Consider the following 22,287-nt stretch of genomic DNA (forward strand, 5'->3'; position numbering starts at 1 on the left):
ATTCAACAATAGTGTCCACTAAGCTAAATCTTGGAAAGGCCAATACCTAACTTGGTGAATTCAGCGTAGCGCACAGCTTGCTGCAGGATGTTATTTTGCTTTATACAGAATGGTGGGGCCGCCGCCATCCAGACACTATGCGCGTTGTGGACGAGCTAGCTTCAGCATTCATGAAGGAGGGCGAGCATAAAATGGCTTTAGGTGTATGTGCAGCTTCGGAAGTTCAGAGTGCAGAAGAGCTTTGGAAGGAAGCCTTAGACCTCTATGAAGACACCTATGGAAACCAAGCTGATATGGGAGGTCGTATCAAAACTAATTTACAATTCCTCTATAGTTTGGAGCCTAGACATAGGTAAGTTGAATACAAGGATGATAAGAACAAGATGTCGTTTATCAGTACTGATATATGGCAACCGATATTTTTATTATGCAACGATATTGGCAGTGTCATGCAGGTAATCATTTAATCATTCTGAAAAGCTCAATGTATGGTGCCCTAACAGCTCATTTTTTTCCATCCAAGTCGGAGAAGAAGTCCCGACCGAAATCAGAGCTGCTGTCATTGAAACGAAGTTTCCTGTCGATTCCATGAATCTTCTGCATATCTTCCTCGCTTAGCTTGAAGTCTCCTGCCAAGTTGTCCCTGATTCTCGAGGGAGTCTTGGACTTGGGAAGCACCGAATGGCCCTGCGTGACACCCCAAGCTACAAGGAATGGTTAGTATGTTCCGCAACTTATATCGATCTTTCAGCATGCAGCACTTACCAAGAGCTCTTATTGTACTTCTTGCCAATCTCCACCAGTACCGGGTCATCAATTAACTTGCCAATAGTACCTTCACGGCTATAGAGCTCATTCTGATTTCCGAAGGGAGAGTAGTGAGTGACATGGATGCCCTTCTCTTTGTGCCAGTCGACGAATGAACGCTGCTGCAGCCATGGGTGGCCCTCTAGCTGATGTGCCGCGGGCACGACCGAGGTATTCTTAAGCAGATGCTCCATCTCAGCCTTGGAGAAGTTCGAGACACCAATTGCTTTGACCTTTCCGGTGGACAGCAACTTTTCCATTGCTTTGTAAGTATCAACGAAGTCAACATCTATGACAGCCGGCTTTCCATTCTCCTTGGGGAAAAGCTCATCTCCTCGCTTCCACGCCACAGGCCAATGCATCAAGTAAAGGTCAACATATTCCAGGTCCAGATCGTTGAGCGAATCCTGAAGGGCCTGAGCGACGTCATCGGGGTGATGCTTGTTGTTCCAGAGCTTGGTCGTGATGAAAAGCTCCTCACGGGGCACACCACTCTTATTGATGGCTTTTCCTACAGCGTTCTCGGTTCCGTAACTATCAATTGTCAGGACTGAGTTACCGTTTGCAAAACTGTCGATCGTGAACTCACACTCGCGCAGTGTCAATGTGGCGATATCCCGCCTTAATGGCTTCAGCCACAGCATTCTCTTGTGCCTCGGCATCCTGCCAGGTGCCAAATCCAATGGCAGGGATTTCTGCGCCAGTGTTGAGCTTGAACTGAGTCATTTTGTTCCTGAACGATGTGATTGTTTCTTGAATGATTTGGTAGAGTTGGTTTCCTGTAGTTCTACAGCCGACAAAGAGACAATGGCCTATTTATATATTACATACTGGAGCAGGTCTAGCAGAGAATGTCTACTTTGACAGGGGAATTAGTCTACCAGTCAACGTCAAATTGACGCACCCAATATTATTAATTTAATTCATTCCTGTCGGTGGATAGGATGACGTCGCGGTGAACCAAGAAAGCAGCTCCACCATGAGCACAAAACAAGGTCAGGAGTAGAACTGGGAAGAAAGCTATCATGCAATATGGAGTGTTCTCCTATTTCTTGAACCACCGAAAAAGTCAGAATAGTAATTAATATATAAATACGAAGGTAGAGCTTCATTTGTACTTCTGATTTATATGGAAATGTGGGTGTCAGGCGAGTAGTTCAACATAACTTATGCTGCATAAATCAGCTAATGAACACAAATTAGTCATCTTGATGCTAGTCACGTGCCAGTCTATTCACATCGCCCGAAAGTAAACATCAAGAACTAGATCCGTAACTGTACGTGTTTCTATCAAGGCTCTTCTTTGAATTCTGTCAAAAGTGCCTTTGGTGGCCATGGCCCTTCCGGCTGATACTCCACTTTAAAATGATAATGCCCTGAGCCTACAGTCCGGGCTTCAGATGGCTTTCCGTGCGGCAGTATAACTAGAGCATTGCTGTTTGGTGGCACGGTAAGCTCCATGTGGAACACCTGGCCTGCTTCTTCGTCAAGAACTCGCCACGCACACCGGATCAGGCCACAGGGAGACTTGAATTCAACCTGGGCACTGGTGACCGTCCCTCCCGGTCGTGGTTGCACGATGAATTTGCGCCACCCGGGGTGTTCGGCTTGGGGGCGTAGTCCTCCAACCACCGTATGTAGCCAGTTCGCAACAGCGCCAAGAGCATAGTGGTTGAAGCTAGTCATCATGCCTGGGTTGACTGAGCCATCCGGTAGCATGCTATCCCAACGTTCCCAGACTGTTGTTCCGCCCATCTTCACGGCGTACAGCCACGACGGGCATTCCTCTTCAAGCAGCATGCGGTAGGCGATCTGCAGATGGCTAGTTGAGGACAGAGCGTGAAGAACTGCCGGGGTACCTGCAAAGCCTGTGCTAACGCGGAACTTTGCGTATCGGACTAGACGGGCCAGGCGATCTGCTGCGTTCGCTCGTTTCTTGCACACATTCCGGGCATCAGAGCCGGTAGCCGCAGGGTCCGAAGCACCGTACAGGGAGAAATTTAGTGCAAGGGCAAGACTAGTTTGCGAATCACCCACGATTAAACCTGATGGGGCCATGTACTTGTCCTGGAATGCCTGCGTCAGACGATCGTGGCTATGGCGGTATCTTGTGCAATCGTCGGCGTGTCCAAGAATGTCAGCGATCTTGGCCATAACTCCCGTCACATAGACAAGGTACTCGTCAGCGACCAGAGTACCATCAGTCCTCGCCAAGCCAGGCTCCTGGGGTGGTGCGTTAGGGTCTAACCAGTCCCCAAGTTGCCACACGTTCGGATCCCATAATCCATCCTCCCCCCTTGGAATTGCAGTATCAAGGTAGTCTTGCATCCCAGAATAACTTTGGCGCAGTGTCTCAAGGTCACCGAAGTACTGGTACAGTATCCAGGGGAGCAAAATCACAACGTCGTCCCAGATAGCTTGTGCAAGGACCGGCCATTTCCACTTCGAGAGACAGTTGGGGACCACGAATGGGACCACGCCATTGGTGTCCTTCTGGTCGTAGATAACATCTTTCATCCAGTTTGCAAGCATACTGTCGCAATCGTAGAGAAAGGAGGCAGTGGGTGAGAACACTTGGATGTCTCCCGTCCAGCCCATTCGCTCATCCCGCTGGGGGCAATCGGTTGGTATCGAGAAGAAGTTCCCCCGCATGCTCCACACGACATTCTGATGTAGCCGGTTTAATAGACTATTGGAGCATTCGAAATACCCGGTGCGATCCATGTCAGTATGCATTACCAGAGCCGAGACAGCACTGACGGTCAACGGATCCGTTGTGTCCTCTGCGCTCCATCCATCGAATTCAACAAAGCGAAACCCATGATACGTAAAGTGAACCGACCAGTCAACGAGCCCATCATCCTCACCGAAGATAACAGTGTCTGTAGCCTTCGCCCGACGAAGAGGGCGAACCGCAAGCTCGCCATCCTCCAAAACTTCTGCGTGCCGTATCTGCAGTCGGTGGCCAAGGGGTTTTTTCAGCCGGTGGATGTGAATTCTGCCTACTAGATTTTGTCCAAAATCGACCAGTGTCTTCCCCGAGCTACTACAGAAAATCCTGACGGGCTGGACAGTTTCGATTACCTTCACAGGGGGTGCTGAGCTGGCCACCAACTTCGCAGAAGGGAACGTCATCAGCTTCACTGGCTGCCATGGCTCCAAGTCCGACCGGACGTTTCGGTTCCAGTCCGGAGTTTCAAGCCGGCGATCGTAGAATTCTCCAGCCCAGATTCCGCTAGCCAGTATGGGGGAGAGCTTGCTCTCCCATGTCTGATCAGAGCATAGGCGGAGAGACGGAGGCTTTCCCTCCTCATCAAAGATCTCCAACTGGGCCAGTACCCCTAATTCCTCGCCGTAGAGACATTTAGAATGTTCATCCCAGGCAATCTGTCCCGCGTACCAGCCTTCAGCGACCTCGATGGCTAGTATATTTTCTGACCCCGACACAAGCATGGCGGTCACATCATAGACTTGATATTGGATACGGTGGTGGTAACTTGTATATCCAGGCGTCATATGACCGTCGCCGATGCGATGCCCGTTCAGATATGCCACATACAGACCCAGAGCTGTTATATATAGCCGAGCTTTCACGGGTGAGACCTGTGCGTCCACGCTGAAAGCCCTTCTCAGGCGGATTGGCCTCAGTCCATCCTCCCCAGCAGCCGTTGCGGGTGAAAGACTGGATGTTATAAAGCTCGCAGTCCAATCGCTGCGCGCAAGAAGGGCAGCCTCGATCTGCACCCATTCCGACCATGGGGTTGAGTTCAATGATCTTGAGCCAGCTGTGCTTTGGATTCTGCCATGTGCTCTGACCCGAAATGCCGCCCTTTCTCGAGAGACCAGTGGTCTGTCCGGCCAGGGCTCTGAGAACGAAGTTGAGCTCGTGATGCGAAAGACTGTAACTTGACCGGAACCACTCGGCCTCTCTATCTCGATATCATAGGAAGTCTGTACCCATCCGCTTGGGTTGTCGCCACTCGCAGCATAGCGCCATGAGAATTGGGGTTCGTCAGATACCCCTAAGCCTGAGTAGTGCCTTGCCAGCCGCAGGTCGTGAATCTCAATCATAGCGGAGAACTCAATAAGAGTCGACAAGGCAGAATTCTCTGGAAAGAACACTGCAGGGTAGGGTGGCAGTTGCACGCCTAGGGTATTTCACCAGAGGGACCCTCGAAAGTTTCGGGGCTCAAAAGCCCGAGGGGGTGTTAGCACGCGGGTTTCGGTCTAAAACCCTGAGACGTTGGGGTAGATCGTATTCGGAAGTCGTAGCCACCATATTCCTGGCTCGGATCGCCTGCCACATTCCATAGTCCCATCATGGAGGTCAAAGGTACGGACACGGCGGATTGCTTCCTTCGCTATCCATTCTCCAGGTTTACCCCAGCATGGTGGGTCCACTGTCGATATAAGAGTGCCTTTCCCAACCGCCAATTTGCCATCTAAGCCTCCACAACTCAACACAGTTTCGTATCCCAACCCAATATGGCACAAAGTCATACTCCAACAGAGCGCGGCGAAAAGATTGACTCGGATGAAGTCGAGCAAATCGAGCAAGTCGACCAGTCAGAACAGCATCTCGCTCGTCTAGCCAACCACGAGGATCATACCCTCGGCAAACTCGACGCGCTCAGAAAATATCCGAGAAGCATCGCGTGGTGTATCTATGGTGCCTGGTGCCTGGTACTCGCAAGCTTTGAGAACCTTGCAGGCGGCCAAGTCATCGGGATCCCCCAGTTTCGAAAAGACTTTGGTCACCCATACGCTGGCGATTATGTCCTGGAAAGCAGTTGGCAGAGCGCCATCAACGGTGCACCCGTTGCGGCGTAAGTTTACCGGCCTAGTTCCTGATAATGCATCCCTGGTAGTACTAACACTGAGTAGCGTTGCAGTTGGCACCCTAGGCGCTGCGTACTTGGCCGACAAGATTGGGCGGAAATACATGCTTCTCATCGGACTCGCCATTGGTTATGCGGGGATTACGTTGGAAATTACTGCAACATCACTCCAGGTGTTTTTCATCGGAAAGTTCATCAATGGGTTTGCAATCGGGACATATTCGTCCGTTGCAGTCTCTTATGTTGGCGAGGTCAGTAAACCCCAGCCCATTACTACTGTGCAGCCACCTCTGACCGACAGCTGGCTAGATCGCACCACTTGCCCTCCGCGGCGTCATGACAGCCCTTTGTGCCTTCGCATTCACATTTGGTCCATTGATTGGAGCCCTTATCATGAACTACACGTCCAGCTCAGATACCCGGTGGGCTTACCGCGCCCTGTTCAGTTCCCAGTATGGATTTGCCGGCATCGCAACCATCATTTGGCCATTTATGCCGGAATCACCCTGGTGGCTCCTCAGTTCGAATCGAGAAACCGCAGCAAAGAAGGCTCTGAGGTCCCTCGGTCTCCCCGCTGACGAGATCCCCAAGCGAGTTGCAGATATCAAAAACACGCTCGCCCAGATCCAAGAAGAAAGCGCAGGCGTCACCTACCTCGAATGTTTCCGGCTCAGCAACTTCCGCCGGACAATCATTTCCATCGCCCCCATGTGCATTGTCGGCCTGAACGGCGTTTACTTCATCGGTAGTTACTTCACATACTACGTGCAGTTGGCCGGCTTTACCGCCAGGGAATCCTTCCAGCTCCAAATCGCGCAGCAGGTCCTAAGCATGGCCGGCAATATAATGTCATGGTTTGTTATTGACCGTGTTGGTCGCCGCGACCTTACATTCTGGGGCCTCGTCGTTCTCACTATCGTCCTCATCATCGTTGGCGGACTGGGTACCCGAACTGAGGTGGCAACGACCAAGGGCGTGATCGCTCTCGAAATGCTCTACGTGTGGTGGTATAACCTCACGATTGGCGCTACGGCGTACACTCTACTTGCGGAAACCGCAGCAGCCCGACTGCGGGTCAAGTCTGTGGCGATTGGTGTTGCGCTGCAGAACGTCCTCTTCACAATGTGGGCGTTTGTTATCCCGTTTGTCTTCAACCCTGACAAGGCGAATCTGGGGGCTAAGACGGCGTTTATCTTCGGGGGTATCTCAGTCTTCTGTATTCTCTATGTGTGGGTGTATCAGCCTGAAACGGCGGGGCGAACCTACGCCGAACTAGATGAGATGTTCATGAAGGGCGTGCCGGCGAGAAAGTTCAAGACGTACCGAACGGATATTGAAATCCAAGGTGAGGCTGTGCTGCAGGGAAAGAAACTAGAGACTTGAATTTATGGAGTCTAGTTCCACTCCTGTAGCTTGGGTATTTTTGTTAGTTACTGCTGTTGGGTTAAATACAGTCTGACCATAACGTACTATCCTGTCTTTGTGTGAAGAGCATCAATCAGGTAGAAATAACTCAACACACGGAGGTCAGAACTACCCCACATAAAGTCCAACAGAGATTGAACTGGCCACAAACCTGTACGGCATCCAATCTAGGGATCAGGTGATAGAAAGCCTTTACCTCTCGCATGCCCTAGAGCCTACCAAGTAGCGCACTAGATAACCCAAGGTCACCGTGTGCCTTACACAACCTCTACAAAGGTCTGCTATCCCTGACATCTTTGATAACATTTACCGTTGTCTCTAGGACGTTAATTTGACATTATGGTACTAAGATCACGTTTCTACACCCACATATAAGACAAGATACGAGGAAGACCAACGATTATCTTGACAGCTATGTTGAGTCCTCATATTTCACAACTCCCTCTCCATAACATAGATAACGCTCTCACAGAAAGCAATAACCAAGCCCCCATAGCCCAGTGCAGGACGTTCTTTTCCTAATCACGGAGTCTCTTGTAGTAAGCCTCCTAATCCGAGTTAAGAACACGCTGGGTAGCAGTCTCCGTCTTGTGGAACCTCCACGGCTTGACCCTACGCTCAAAGAGCTCATCCAGCTCCGCAGAAGTGCGTCTGGAGTGGCACGTTAGCTCAAGTATACCTACCCATCCGCACAATGCCGACAAACGCAAAACGTACCCGTTGGTTTCGGGGATCAATAGCCACATGAGAATCACGCAGGGGAATCCAAGTCCCGCGTAGAACCACCCCGCCTTGAGGCCCCAGTTCCACTGGTTGGTGTTCACCATGTACGGAGTGAGCACGTTCATCACAACGCCTGCTGCACAGGTTGTAGCGGCTCCGAACCCGGCTGTGTAGCCTCGCAGTCGCTGGGAGGATATCTCGCCGATGAACCCCCATCCGGTTGCGCTGTTGGCTACGACGCCGATATCTGGATGGAATGTGAGCGGAGTGCTTGGATAGTAGCGGGACGGCGATGGGGGAGGCAAGGGAACATACTCCACAAGATAGCAAACAGGACAAAGAGATAATTGGAAGCCGGCACGGAAGGGGTGACGCCCAGAATCCCAACAGCTACGCAAGCGAACCAGGATAGAGTAGACCCCGTGCATGAGATCATCCGTCGACCAACCTTGTCTGCCGAGAGGATCACGACCAAGTTCGTGGCGATGTTGATGCCGATGATGATGCATTTGGTCATGAAGGGATTGTCGAGGCCGGCCTGTTGGAAAAAGTACGAGGCGAAGGTTGAGAACAATGTGAGGCCGAGGAACTGCTGGGTCAGTAAAGTCCAGAGCGCAGTAAGAGTGCGCCTCCCATCAACGCCTCTGAAGATAGAATACCACCGTTCGTTTTTCGAAGCACGAGCAACTTCCAACTCGTGTTCCACCGCGAGTACAAGCAGACGGTACTGCTGCTCCACGTCGTAATCCTGAACTCCACGATGCAGGTTGCGCAACGACTCCTTGGCAAGTTCTGCTTTCCCCCGTGTCACGCACCACGCAGGCGATTCTGGAACGAAGATGTAAATCAGGAGCATCAGGCCAATCTGGCTCCATTGGGTGTAGATGGGCGTAAGCCAGTCCGTTGGGCGGCTTTTGCTCAAAACCTGCAAGGTGACCGGGGCGAAAAGCGTACCGAGCACGAACCAGAAGTTGAATGCCATTAGCAGACTACCACGAATGCGAGTGGGTGCCACCTCAGCAATGTAAGTGGGCACTGTAGATTGGAGGCAACCAACGCCTATTCCTGCCAGTAACTTGGCAATGAGCCACACTGGCCAGCGGCGTGCCAGACATTCTGCCAGCACGCTGATCGCGAGCACAAACCAATACGTATACATAGCTGTTTTGCGTCCATACTTGTCAGAGAGGAACGGAAGAGTGGTCATCCCGATTATCTGCCCCACAGACATGCAGGCGGTCCAGGCACTAAGAATCGACGAGGCCAGCGCAGGTGAACCATCAGGATTGGTTTCTGTGGCGAATTGAGCGACGAAGCCCTTATTTGCGATGATATTGCCGTTGATACTACAGGGCTGTCAGTTCGACCTCTCTAAGGAGGGCCCCTTGGTCACCCTGTAGGTGCACGAACCTAATTTGATAGCCATCTGTGGCCGCACTGAACGCGACAGCAGCGCAGACTGCGGTATTGACTGGAAATAACTTGATTGTTTCCCATACTGTGAGCGCTTCATATCCAGTGACACCTTGTCCTCTGGCAGCAGCGTCACCAAGCGCATCCTTGGTCGTTGTAGGGTTGTGTGCCATTTCAATGTGTACAGCCTCGTCTGTCTTTGACATTTCCTGATCATCCACCTTAGCCGGATTCATAGGAGAAGACTGGGCCATATTGCTATCCTAACGAGCTCGCTCACAAGGTGGGTTAAAAATGTCAAACGTGCATTTCATCATTATTGGTATACTGGATAGCTAGATATAACAATCGAGCTATACAAGTAAGCACCCTCCACCCCCACGCTTCAACTACATAGCTACAGCTATCCATAGGATGCAGAGCCGGCTCAGCGTGGGGAAAACCTGGGGAAAGGAAAAGGTTAATTGCAGACTAGCCTCGCGACTTGTTTGCCCGAGATGCTGTATGAAGGATCAGAACTATAAAGCCCTTACTGTTTGGGTAAAAATAACCACTGGGGGAAGTGGACGTGTCTGAGCGTGATGTGAATCAGCACTACGAGTGTCAGTTCATGTGTTCTGTCTCGCAATCTATTACCCCGGGTTCAAGTCTATTACCCCAAATTCGAGCTGACACTGCATAGTTACCCCATGGGCGCGACCTAGCAATGCTATGTGAAGCTTATTTTTCCAACCTGCTAGCCAGATGTCTATCCCAATCATTAGCACTGTAGAGAGGGGAATACGACGCACTCAGGGCCTCTGAATTAAGTCGTACGTTTAAGACACTGCCATCTATATTTTCGGACTTGCTCTACAGGAAAGCAACTTACCATCTCTAGTCTCAAGTCCTGTCTAAGGGTAGTCCACGCGGGTGGTGAACAACAGACCTGTCTTGCTGATGTACGCGGGTACTCTAATTGAAGCTACATCGCCTTGTCAGAATAATTGAGGATGCTTAATCTGTCTCGTCCCAGCTGCCATCTGAATCTCGAGGCTACTCCCCGCGCTAATCATAACATTTTCTACGATCATGTATGGTTCTCTAGAACTTGTCCTGGTTCTGCAACCAAAACGTTCCCTGCTGCATCCTGCAATGACACAAAGCCAGATCTGCAAACATCAACACCTTACTTACAAAGGAGGTTTCGCTCATCTCTTCAAGTGGAGGAGCGGGAGTAAGGGCAAGAGAAATCGATCGATTCAAGCTGTATAGATATAGAGATATATGTGTAACTCATTGGGGGATGGAGATGGTCCGGTAGTGAGGTTACTAAGAACTAAAGTATTTTTTTTTTACATCTCTAACGTATCATAAACCACGGAATACGTCGTACTCCATACACAGAGATCATGAGTGGGTCCTAACCGCAGACTCAGGTTGAGGGCAGTTCTCCCTCACTGTTAAGGCACTCCAAGGATGGAGGTCGTCTACTCCATAATAGACACTGTCCTACAAAAGTACCGCTAGATAGCTGCGCTTCCAGCTACTCATTCAGATACAACGTTGGCAAACCCAAGTAAGCAACTCCACGCGACTGCCTCGGAATCCTTTCAGCCGCTCGCATTTATATCGGTAAGTCGGTTTACTCTATTCCGATGTCCGCTTCCCCACCGGGCGGAATAGAGTATTCCAGGGTCTGGCCCACTTTACCCAAGCAATGTGGGTGGTCCGTGTGCTCTTCCATGCTTCATAGTATCTTAGGCTCAAGGGTCCAATGATGGTTGAAGCCGCGAGGTGCAGTGATGTGTAATTGTTGTCCTTTTTTCCTTCCGGAGACGAAGGATAGGAGTTATATACCCTGTTAGATATTTCGCAAGGGGAATACAATTGCTAAGCAGAGAGTGTTATTCTTTTGTCAATCTAGTTGGGAAACTGTTACGGCTGCTCAATGTCGTGCTTGACGTCCTGGAAAGCCCACCAGACCACAGAACAGTATCTTATGCCCCCCGGAGGGCTGCAATCCCAGCACTGATATCCTGTCCGACTGCTCTCTCCAGAACTCTCTTACGACTCTCTAACAGCTGTCTAGAAATATCCTTCCAGCCAAGGATAGACGTATCATCGGCGTCTGATCCATCCCGAATCTCCACTGGCCTTAAAACGCCCCTCTCCTTACGAATACACCCATCAACAATAACCATATCAATATCACGCACACTCGCATACAACAAAACCGCCGCCAACGGATTCTCTTCCACAGTACAAACCATACCCGGCGACGATGTATCAAAAACAACAATATCCGCCTTCTTCCCCACCGCCAGACTCCCAATCTGCGCTTCCATATTAATAGCCCGAGCGCCCTGGATCGTGCCCAGATTAAACGCCTCTTGAAGATGGACATCAATACTGGGATACTGGCTGTTCTGCAGGGCCTGTGTATTGCGAACGGCACGGGTATGCTGCAGCCCCAGTCGGATCTGGGTGAGGATGTCCGAGGAGTTGTTCGAGTGGCAGTCGACCCCGATGCAGGTGTGTGATTTTAGATCCGGGCGGAAGGCAACGGGGTCGCCAAGGCCCATTTGCATTTCTGTTTCGGGTGTGCTGCAGATAAAGGCGTCCTGGGATTTCAGGGTGAGGGCGTCTGGTTCGGAGATCCCATTTCCGTGGGAGATTAGTACCCGTGAGGTTAGCTGGCTGGCTGAGGATAGGAGTTGGATGGCGTCTTTTTAGCCGGCCCATTAGCTCAGTCTGAGAGAAATAGGGCATAGTTTCAGGTCCACGTACTCGGCATAAGCCCTGCAACATAGTGCGTAGTGAGGAGCTTTATGCCCAGGGCCTGGGCCTTTTGCCATAAAGCAATCACGGTGTCGTGAGGGATATTAAAGTCTACCGCGAGACCGAGACTCACCCGCCCATCACCGAACGGTGCAACTGCTGCCAGGGATTCAAGCGTTTGATGCCACCACTCGGGGAGGAACTCGTGGTCGAACTCTACAGTTGACGACCACTCTCGGATGCGGTGGATCGGTGTGTAGCAGAAGACTGATCGGATTCCCGAAGATACTGATGCTTTGATTCCTTGTTTGGCTAACGGGAATAGAGTGTCTGATCAGCCTATCCGAACTAAACGTGGGCAGAAAACTGGGACCGATGTTCAAGCCTACCATGCTCAGGGGAATATGTCATGTGCGCGTGATCGACGACGGTGGTGACGCCAGCATCAATACTTTGGAGACAGCCACTCAGCTGGCCCCAGAAGATGTCTTCTGGCCGGTAGTTGTATGATTGGAGATTCCCTTGATCCCAATTAGCCCATACCCCAACAGCGGGATAAACCAGGGCCAGACTACACCGGACGCCATATATTCCATGAAGCCCTGGTCGCCATGGCGGCCCTTAAGCTGTTGATAAGTCAACAAACCATGCATTTCAGAAGAGAGCGCGGTTCTAGTTGGACGGACCTGACTCTGCCACAAGTGATGGTGGGCATCAATAAACCCCGGGGAGATGATTTTGGCTGCACAATCGATCTGTTTGCAGCCGGACGGGGCGACCAAGTTCTGTCCGATTTCGCTGATTTTGTCCCCTTCGATAAGCAAGTCGTGGTCTTTGAGCCATCGGACATTCTGGCCTTCATGGAAGAGAATGGTCCCGTTTCGCAGGAGGGTTGAGTGGGAAGTGGAAGACATATTTGCGTGTATTCCTCCTGTTTTTGCCCTCTTTTCCAGCCCCGCTCGTAGTCTTATCCAAAGTGTCCCGGGCTGTTGGTAGAAATACTCAATATCCGGCTCAAGGCTTATCAATCAATCGGCGGTCCGGCGCCTTTCAAGGCCGAGTTTCTGCAATGACATAATCCCCGATCTCTAAGCGTACGGACTACCCCACCGCATGATGGTGAGATCATCTCGACATACTTGGGCTAGGGAGGGAGGCCTCATTCTTTCTGTGTTAGGGCTATTAACCAGACAGTCCGCAAAGTGGGTAATCGTCGACCAATCCCGGGCCCGGTGCACTCTACCCCGGCGCCCCCACCGAGTGCCTGGTCTCCCCCCGAAGAAGATTCATGCAAACTGTACCGGGGATCGCTCGGATGGCTCGATGGGAATGTCAGGATCGGTATATAAAATGCAGGCTATCTTGCTACAGACCCATGCCGAGTCATCGTGAGATACGCGGGAAAGCCAAATACAACTGACACACCGAGATCATGTCGAAATTGTTCACTCCTCTGAAAGTCGGCCGCATGGCGCTGAGCCACCGCATCGCTATGGCACCCATGACCCGTTTGCGAGCCGATCAGCACCACCGACCCCTGCCGTCAGTGAAAGAGTACTACCAGCAACGGGCTTGCGTTCCGGGCACCCTACTCATAACCGAGGCCACTGTGATCACTCCCGCACACGGTGGTTACTCCAATGTGCCGGGAATCTACAACGATGCTCAGCTTGAAGCCTGGAAAGAGGTTACCAAGGCCGTTCACGCACAGGGATCGCACATTTATATGCAGCTCTGGGCGCTTGGGCGCGCAGGAAACCCCCAGTTCCTACAGGCTCAAGGATATGATGTGGTTTCTAGCAGCGACGTACCGATGCAAAGCACATTCAGTGACGAAATGCATCATCCACGAGCCTTGCGCGAGGAGGAGATCTACTCGGCCATCGAGGATTTTGCGACTGCGGCCCAGAATGCCATTCGTGCCGGGTTTGATGGGGTAGAGATCCATGGGGCCAATGGCTATCTGGTCGACCAGTTCATTCAAGATGTGTCGAACAAGCGGACTGATGCTTGGGGTGGAAGTCTTGAAAAGCGATCCAAGTTCGCGGTGGAGGTCACTCGAGCCGTGGTCAATGCAATCGGCAATGACCGTACCGCTATACGACTAAGTCCTTGGAGCCGATACCAGGGCATGCGCATGGCCGATCCAATCCCTCAATTCTCTGACCTGGTTTCGAAGCTGGCAGACTTCAAGCTGGCATATCTGCATGCTTGTGAATCCGACAGCAAGGATCCAGCAGAAAACTCCAAGTTCCTTCTTGATGCCTATGGCAATGCAGGCCCCGTCATCCTGGCCGGAGGTCACAATCACGAATCAGCGAAAGAAGCGGTAGACACTAAGTATAAGAGCAATGATGTTGCAATTGCTTTCGGCCGGCCGTTTATTTCTAATCCTGACCTCGCCTTCCGGGTACAACAAAACATCCCATTTGCCTCGCACGATCCCGCCAGTATGTACGCACAGACATCAGAAGGGTATATTGATTATGAGTTCAGCGATGACTTCAAGTCAGCCAAGGTCTCCGCGTGATATAGAATTGAAACATGCTAAATATGCTTTCATTTCAGTTCCCCATCTTGTCATTCAAATTTCTATTCGTTTTTCTTTCGTGGTTATTCATGTCTATTTCATGTTCTTTATTACATTGTACATATTGTATTTTATATATATTTAACAGCCTTGTGCAGCACGTGAAAAGCCTACCAGCACCGGGTAAGTCTATCAAATGACGCACTCACCTTTGTATGTGCTGGGGAGAACTATCATCATCGAAAGGTTGTTGCTATTCATGGAGAAGGTCAGGATTAGTCTGCCAGTTGCACAACTTCACCCAACTTGACTGGCAAGCGATTCCTGAAGAATATCTTAAGACTTTATTACCGACATTATTAGATAATAGAGATTAAATATGGTATAACTGAAATCTTTACACATCCAGCGATGTTTTCCAAATAGATACGCTCAAAAACCCCTCCAGCAGTCCAAATCATCTATAGACAGTGAGCTCTAGCCTGGCAGATTATGCATCAGTTATAGAACCCATTTCAAATGCACCTGTCAACATGCTGCAATAGTAAAATTACTCTTCTTCTGTGTTAGAAAATACCAACTAGATCACTGCTACAGTTCAACAATATCGTGGCTAATTGGCATTTTAACCACGAGTAGATAAAAAGGATCCAGAGAGGGTATTTATTATTTCTTTCCGGTGTGTCTTCCCAGGTAAAGAGCAGACCATAACAGGCCGTTGGTTTGGCAAAACAGCAACAATCTGTAGGACGGAATTTCTGTAGTTGTTAGGGTACAAAATGTAGTGTTTGTCTTTTCAGCAAACAACGCTTTAGGTTAAACCCGCTTACCGTTGGTCCAAGCTCTCCACCTATAAAACTCCATCCCACCCACAACAATTTTTTCTTTTATCCTTCCCAGCTTTACATCTCAGCGACGACAACAACATGGATTGAACAATACCTTGACGTCTCAAGTCACAAGTTATGGTCTTGCATGCTTGAGAATGTCTTATTGGGTCTGACTTCCAATCGAATATTTTCCATAATTTTGTAAAAGGTATGTGACAAACTTTCCTCTTCTTTTTTTCTTATTTTGTTCTCCCCTCGAATGATGACTCTATGACACGCTATGGCATTCCTCAAACTTAATCACCATGTGGAATTCGTGTATAACTAAAGTTTCAGCCTTGTCTGACATACTCTACATCTTTTGCTGCTATCAACAAGTTTAACTTGCATGATCATTGACTAACAGAACTGTCAATAGGTAAACAAATCTCTTCCATTTTCTTGTTCGATTCCAATGAAGAAACCATGAACGAACGGGCGGACATAACGTATACATCTACCTGCATCCATCAAAAGCGAAGCGTACAAACTTTGCGGGTGTAGGACCGGGTGTACTACTTGTTGAGAACTCGTCACCTGAGCTTTCGGCTTATCCTTCTTTGGTTGCCATCCGTGGGACTTGCAATATACTAACAAGTCTTCAGGTATTTTCCAATTTTTCTGTTGCTTCTGTTGTGCACACCCAACCCAGTCAACTTTATATGATGAATCTTATTATTCACACTGTGTGATCCATGCTCTGCATGGTATGAACATTTTACAAAAATTCTGATTTAATGAGGTGAGTTTCGATATGCTACTGAGTACAAGTATCACTATGCTAACGTTCATTAGCCTGACTATTGTTGACACATCACACTTCTGAATCACACATAACGCTTTTTTGATATGTGCTGACTGGCTTCGTGATGTAGGAATTTTTGCTACTATAGTCTGGGAAACCAGCAAGTTTCAAAGCGTGAGCATCCCTCCATCCCCCTGCCCCAGCTTTCCTATGATGAGCAACAATTATTTCGCTGTGTTCTTACTGAACATCATTGAAGAAAAACAATTTTCACCTTGGAGAACTGATACCACCACACTATCTGTCTTTTATCACGTGAAGATGTGTTTTGTGCTTAGCTGACAGCTAGACGCAGGTTACCAAATGGAATTAGCTATGATACCCCAATACACATATTGCCTTTTGAACATTTTCTCTCGTAACATGCCATCTTCGTAGTCTTGAACATTGTAGCTACTTCAGATTTCCATATAAATTGCCGTTGATCTCGGAGCGTCCCAAAGCAGGAATCAATGCAGCAGATGTAACTCATTATCCACTATCGTTGATGTCACCCCGTAATGAATATCCTAACCCTGAATTTCATAGTTAGAATGCTCGGATTGGTGCAAAATTTCCGCATCCCCAGGAATACGTCTTTCGCATGGGCCCCCTGGCTAGCGTACATGCATTTCTACAGGAGACCGGGGAGGCAGATGCCATGCGGCAGTGCAATCACGGGTTCAATTACTAGTAGAATGTGGCACAGAATTACCGGAGGGTTGTAGCATACCTAACATGCAAGGTACTCTCATCTAGAGCCGCCTACGTACCATAAAATACAAACAGCTTCATTACGGCAATTTTGCCGATGTGTATACAGAATTACAGCTTTTTGCGTGTCTGAAATCGTCCGAAATAGTATACATTCCATCCCTAAAATATTGTCACCAGGTGGTGAGTTTGCACCGTTTGTTCCAGCTGCAGTCGGAGACCGACGGCGCCGTTTTCCCAATCCATACTATCAATTCCCGTGGCCGTATTATTTCCACACCTTCAATTTGTCAGTTCGATCGCTCCTCAACTACTTCTTCTCTTTCTCGTGGTTTCTCTGTTCGAATACAAGAAAAGTCACAATGGGTTTCGGAGCTCCAGGCACCGGTGTCACTCCCACCAAGCCCACCCCGTGAGTTCCCTCGGTTCCTCCATGCTTCCTGGCGCATGAAGTCACGCAATATCATCCGCAGAAGCCATGGTTTCGAAAGCTGAAGGCTAACTTGTTATGCAGTCCCGAGCGTGGTAGTTTCCCCCTTGACCATGAAGGTACGGTTTCCTAGTGCTTCAATCGAGCCTGCGTTCCATCTACCATCTCCATTTCGAGTTCCCGACCCACCGGGGGGTCGATGAGGTTACCGGCGATCAGTTCGAACCCGAGAAATATGGCCGTGCTAATATCTAATTGATTAAGGCGAATGCAAACACCTCATCGCTGGTTACCTGAAATGTATCAAGTCCCAGCGTGGCGTCAACGACGAAGAGTGCCGGAAACTGGCAAAGGGCTATCTGGCTTGCCGGATGGATAAGTACGTGCAATCTCGGCTGAACTTTGGGTATGGAGAGACTCCCATGGTGGCTAACGGACGTCTGGCTTAGGAACCTGATGGCACCGGACGACTTTAAGAATCTGGGACTTATTTTCGACAAGGAAGACAAGACTGCGAATGAGAAGTCGTGAGGTTGTCCGAATTTGGTGAAGCTGTATGATACCATGTCTGATGTTTAGATATCTCTTGTTCTCCTGGGCGTTGGCGGGTTGTGTATATATCTAGTTCGGTTTGTACAATACGTCCACTCAAATAAAAAAAAGCCATAGACATTCCCATTCGCCACGTCTTGGAGCTGGGAAGTTAAGCAATGTAGATCAGCCAGTTGACGCGAATCCATGCGGGGAAAGCCAGTCGGAACGGCAACCCAATGAGCGCATCCGTCACCCTAGCTTTTAAAGTGCAACACTAACGCAGCATCACCAAACCCTCACGCTTGACTCGTACCTCCACGAATGTCGTCGATCGCACGACCGCCAGACCCATGTCTGGTCGCGATTATCTTAATCGTGCGCTCCCGCGCCGGCCCTCGCTTCGTGTTCCATTATCCCCCCAACCCCCTCAGTGAGAACGGCCTCCGCCCAGCACCCAAAGGCCGTCGCCCCTCACGCGCCAAATCCGCCAAGAGCAACGACTCCAGTTCCAGTGAAGAGTCCGGGTCGACGTCCGACGAAGACGAGGAGGAGTCGCATGCTCAGAGCCAGAATGCCAGCTCGACACATCTCGCCGGAAGCGCTTTGTCGGCTGGCCGACGGTGGAGTAATTTTGGTCTCGATGATCATGGTTCCATGGCTGCTTCGCCTGGAGGGGACTCGCAGCGGGCTGGGTCCATAGGGTCGATTCGTGGGATGCGGAAGCGTGCGGGCAATTCGGACGTCGAGGATGATCCCGGGGCCGGGTCGGATAGACAAGAGGATGGGGCGGGGGGTTCAGGAGGGGGGCTCCGGCCACCGTGGGAGTCGCTGCTTGGTTTACAGGCTGACGTTTGGGAGAAGTTGCTGAGCCCGTCTCGGTCGTGGCATAAGCGGCGGTTTGAGGTCGGAATCAATGACCTGGCGTTTGTGGGGTGGCCGGTCTTTGTTCGAGAGGATGGGACTTGGAGGAAACAGCGAAGGAAGAAGAAGAAGACCAAACCGGAGTGGGAAGGAGGCGAACTTGGCCATAATGAATCACCCGAGGATTCGCGCGATGATGCCGATGAGGCTATCTCTGCCTCGACGGAAACCTTGAGCCCGCATACAATGACCGCATCAGATTCTCAACGGGCTTCGATGGGAAGCATCAAGAGTTCACGGACGCTAAGTGAGATGCTGGATGGTGACGATAAGGATTCGATGACCATGTTCAATGTGGTGTTTGTATTGGACCCGCCGCTGTTGGAATACTCCATGCGCATCCGAGAGATCTACGACAATATCATCAAGAAGTTTGCGAAAGCACTGAAGTGGGAGCAGGCGCGAACGGACTACGTCTGGCGGGAGGCTCAGCATATTTCGCATATCAAGGAAAAATCGAAAGAAACAAGTAGGTTGTTGGGGTTTTGATTGGCTTCAAATGGGACTTCTGGCGCTAATGATTACAGGAACGTCTGTCAATTCGCTCTACTCCGAACTCATCAACCATTCCTCCCTAGCAAGGGCAATATACACAGTCTACAGTAACATTTCGGCTTCCAAGATCGCATCCGTTTCGCTGAGCCCGGACGTATCTATTTCGCTTCAAATCCCACCTCTTACCTCAACGCCTTATCTCCCTGGGCCAAGCGACAAAGCGTACCCAGGTCTCTGGCTTACAACAGCAGATAGCGTTACACCCGCTGATGACCCGACCGCTGATGAAAACACTGCTCCACATCAAGTGCTAGCTAAACACTTTGCGTTACTGTTGCTTAGTGACGAGGCGACAATCCTCAAGGACGTCGAAGCATCAGGAGGTGCTCTAGCTCCCGCCCTTGCTCACTACATCCGATGTTCAAAGCCAACGAAATCATTTGCCCAAATATCTGCTTTGTCAGGGATACCGCTTTCCACCATACAGATGTTGGCGAGCCATCTCGTGTACTGGAGGCGAGCACGCGCCATCCCGCCACTCCACCAGCGGGATGTATATTTTGTCTCTCCGAACTGTGACCTCAGCAAACTAGAAGTAGCGACCGCCGCATATCAATTGGCGTTTCCAACCCTTCCCAGTCTACCGAAGATGCTGTCGGCGTTGAGTGGCACGCCTAGGCCCTACGGGAGCTTTATTCCGAGTAAGGACCATAAAGAGGCCTATTTTGCGATCCTAGCATGGTTATTACGGGGAGGATGGGTGACTCAACTCCGAACGTTTGCGCGAGTCAAGGTGTCTCCAGAGATTAAGATGGCCGTGGAGAGGGCTCTTCGACGTGAGGAAGTGGATAAATACCTCAGCAAACGAGGATCGTCCATAGTCTCCGACAATAGCAAATACAATGGCAATGCATCAGAGGAGGACGACGATGATGCTAGCTCGTCTTCATCGTCCTCTCTCGCAAGCCAAGATAGCGGCGAGGAAACGCCAATGCCTGGCCGGTATAAACCTGACAGCAAACTAGACCTCTCGCATTCGCTCCTAGACCATGACACCTCCCTGAAAACGGCATCTTTGATTCTGTTCCCCCATCGCGCCCCGCCGCTAGAGTCTCGGTGGCTCGATGAGATCGTTTCACGATTCCCTAAACAGCCCCGGTTCGCTCTGAGGGGACGAGCTAACATCGACGAGAACGACCCGGAATATGCAGGGCTTCGAACTGCAATGAAGGACTTGTGGCCGGTCTACATTAAGTACTTCAACGGAATGGATGCCCTCGAGAAGGTTCCCGTGCGTGAGAACCTCAAGCGCAAACTGGTGTGGCAGGTCCTCACGCGCCTGGGACTGGTCACCAGCTCGCAGTCATCCATCGAATTGAACACCAATGAACAGGTGCTGGTCGGTGTGAGACATTGGTAGTGATGACGATGTGACTTATGTAATGACTACACGATACGATACATACAAAACCATGTATATCCATAATAATCGAATGATATGACCTATCGGCATTCCGGAAATAGAATCCAGGCCATCAAGATTTGACTAATCCGATCTCCATGATCGATCATGTGATATCCCGGGCCTTTCGGCCGCAAGTTCATTGAAAACAGCGGATCCGAAGAATTCCGAACAAGTATTATTCCCTTTGACCCCAAGCCTCAGCCCTAATAACCTTGCGCTAAGCGACCGTTCAGAATTCCCTTTTTTTTTTTTTTTTCCGCCTTTGAACTGGCTAACCGCTTAGGTAAAGTAGCGAGAGCAAGGAACCTCGTTCTTCCGCCTCGGCATCTACGGCCGCTACCATTGGTGCACGGGTTATGCAGTGGGATGTGAGGAACAGAAACCTTCATCCCCACGGCATACGCCGGAAGGACATGCAAATATCGATCACGTGTGGGTGTGTTTCCTGGGCCTCCGAATATACCGATCTGTATAAAATTAGGCCAGTACGGAACTGCGGTATCACTTAGATTGGTTTCTGAATTACTAGTATATTCAGAAGCACATAGCCTATCACTTTCTGCAGGTATCAACGCTAAACCCGACCAGAATCAAATATTTGATTAAGTTAGGGATTGAGCATAAGGCTGCTGTTTGAAGATGTGTAGCGAATATATACACCACTTCTGGTAATGGGATGAAGAAATGTATGCTGAAACCATATTTCAAGGGAAATGCGACTCAGTTACCCGGCCCGATTGAAACATGGGTGGTTTTACAGAAACCGGTCATTGTCATTGATTCACCACACGTGAGTCCTATGTTACAAGGTCCCCATCTCTGTTAATTTGTCGTACGTAATTGGCAAAGCCATTGGGGAACGCGGAGGAGGGAATTTAGCCAAGTGTATTCGAAAGAAATTCAACCAGATGAACCCAAGTGTATGAATTGCGGTTGCTATGGTTCGCTGCGTCTTGTTGTTGTCCGGGCTTGTAATATTGTTAGACTTGCTTTGACAGGTGCCCCACTGGTATGTAAAATCATTACACTTGAGAACCGAAACCTGCCTTTATATGCATGCCTCCGGTAGGAGTATCCATGTACTGGTATGGCTCCTGGTCCTCCTGTGGCATAGCATTGAGAACGACAAAGAATGGAAATAAAGTTTAATGAAAAGGAATGGGGAAACAGGAACAGAAAGTAAAAATGTCAAAATGTTCTAAATGATCAGCATTCTATATACTCCGCATATCCGGTGGATGTATTGTAGATATCAGGGTCCGTGATTTCGAGAAATGCCTTAGAACAAGAAAGAAATAGTGTCCCGTCGATGATTGATCTCTACATAGGAGTACTAGTAGTAGAATCCAGGCACATGACATCACTGAAAGTCGTCGTTAGAATTTAATTGTTCTGCTGTACGGCCAACGTCTCTCCAATGATACAGGGTGTTTTTTTGCCCCCAATCTGTATAGTTACATGGCTAGCCATTTGGGCAATACAATAGAGGGGTTCTCCTCTAGGTATATTAACCCACGCATTGATCACAGGCTACTACTACTACTACTACTAGTACCCCTCCATAAGCCCCTCCATGATC

At 49.8% G+C, this 22,287-nt stretch overlaps 7 protein-coding genes across 7 annotated transcripts; 4 read left to right on the forward strand and 3 right to left on the reverse strand.

The window, feature by feature from the left end:
- Window positions 1-559: 559 nt before the first annotated feature.
- ABOM_011783 (uncharacterized protein) lies at window positions 560-4,878 on the reverse strand (the record flags this gene model as incomplete). The annotated part of the gene is made up of 4 exons (XM_022538911.1): window positions 560-704; window positions 766-1,341; window positions 1,397-1,524; window positions 2,194-4,878. 4 exons carry the CDS (start codon window positions 4,876-4,878, stop codon window positions 560-562), a joined length of 3,534 nt encoding a protein of 1,177 aa, XP_022383288.1.
- Window positions 4,879-5,292: 414 nt separating this feature from the next.
- Window positions 5,293-7,028, forward strand: ABOM_011784 (uncharacterized protein; the record flags this gene model as incomplete). The annotated part of the gene is made up of 3 exons (XM_022538912.1): window positions 5,293-5,633; window positions 5,692-5,896; window positions 5,955-7,028. The coding sequence occupies 3 exons, from the start codon at window positions 5,293-5,295 to the stop codon at window positions 7,026-7,028; spliced, it is 1,620 nt and encodes a 539-aa protein (XP_022383285.1).
- A 590-nt stretch (window positions 7,029-7,618) lies between these two features.
- On the reverse strand, window positions 7,619-9,442 carry ABOM_011785 (putative MFS alpha-glucoside transporter; the record flags this gene model as incomplete). The annotated part of the gene is made up of 4 exons (XM_022538913.1): window positions 7,619-7,721; window positions 7,788-8,040; window positions 8,109-9,139; window positions 9,204-9,442. 4 exons carry the CDS (start codon window positions 9,440-9,442, stop codon window positions 7,619-7,621), a joined length of 1,626 nt encoding a protein of 541 aa, XP_022383286.1.
- Window positions 9,443-11,185: 1,743 nt separating this feature from the next.
- Window positions 11,186-12,880, reverse strand: ABOM_011786 (uncharacterized protein; the record flags this gene model as incomplete). Its single annotated transcript, XM_022538914.1, has 5 exons — window positions 11,186-11,913; window positions 11,976-12,278; window positions 12,356-12,487; window positions 12,544-12,592; window positions 12,653-12,880. The coding sequence occupies 5 exons, from the start codon at window positions 12,878-12,880 to the stop codon at window positions 11,186-11,188; spliced, it is 1,440 nt and encodes a 479-aa protein (XP_022383283.1).
- Window positions 12,881-13,398: 518 nt separating this feature from the next.
- On the forward strand, window positions 13,399-14,496 carry ABOM_011787 (alkene reductase; the record flags this gene model as incomplete). Its single annotated transcript, XM_022538915.1, has 1 exon — window positions 13,399-14,496. The coding sequence occupies one exon, from the start codon at window positions 13,399-13,401 to the stop codon at window positions 14,494-14,496; it is 1,098 nt and encodes a 365-aa protein (XP_022383284.1).
- A 2,729-nt stretch (window positions 14,497-17,225) lies between these two features.
- On the forward strand, window positions 17,226-17,824 carry ABOM_011788 (coiled-coil-helix-coiled-coil-helix domain-containing protein; the record flags this gene model as incomplete). The annotated part of the gene is made up of 4 exons (XM_022538916.1): window positions 17,226-17,275; window positions 17,378-17,412; window positions 17,558-17,699; window positions 17,743-17,824. The coding sequence occupies 4 exons, from the start codon at window positions 17,226-17,228 to the stop codon at window positions 17,822-17,824; spliced, it is 309 nt and encodes a 102-aa protein (XP_022383291.1).
- A 324-nt stretch (window positions 17,825-18,148) lies between these two features.
- On the forward strand, window positions 18,149-20,663 carry ABOM_011789 (nitrogen permease regulator 3 family protein; the record flags this gene model as incomplete). The annotated part of the gene is made up of 2 exons (XM_022538917.1): window positions 18,149-19,217; window positions 19,276-20,663. 2 exons carry the CDS (start codon window positions 18,149-18,151, stop codon window positions 20,661-20,663), a joined length of 2,457 nt encoding a protein of 818 aa, XP_022383282.1.
- Between the last annotated feature and the right edge of the window lie 1,624 nt (window positions 20,664-22,287).

The sequence above is a fragment of the Aspergillus bombycis genome, assembly GCF_001792695.1.
Source record: "Aspergillus bombycis strain NRRL26010 chromosome Unknown contig00193, whole genome shotgun sequence".
Taxonomy (NCBI): domain Eukaryota; kingdom Fungi; phylum Ascomycota; class Eurotiomycetes; order Eurotiales; family Aspergillaceae; genus Aspergillus; species Aspergillus bombycis.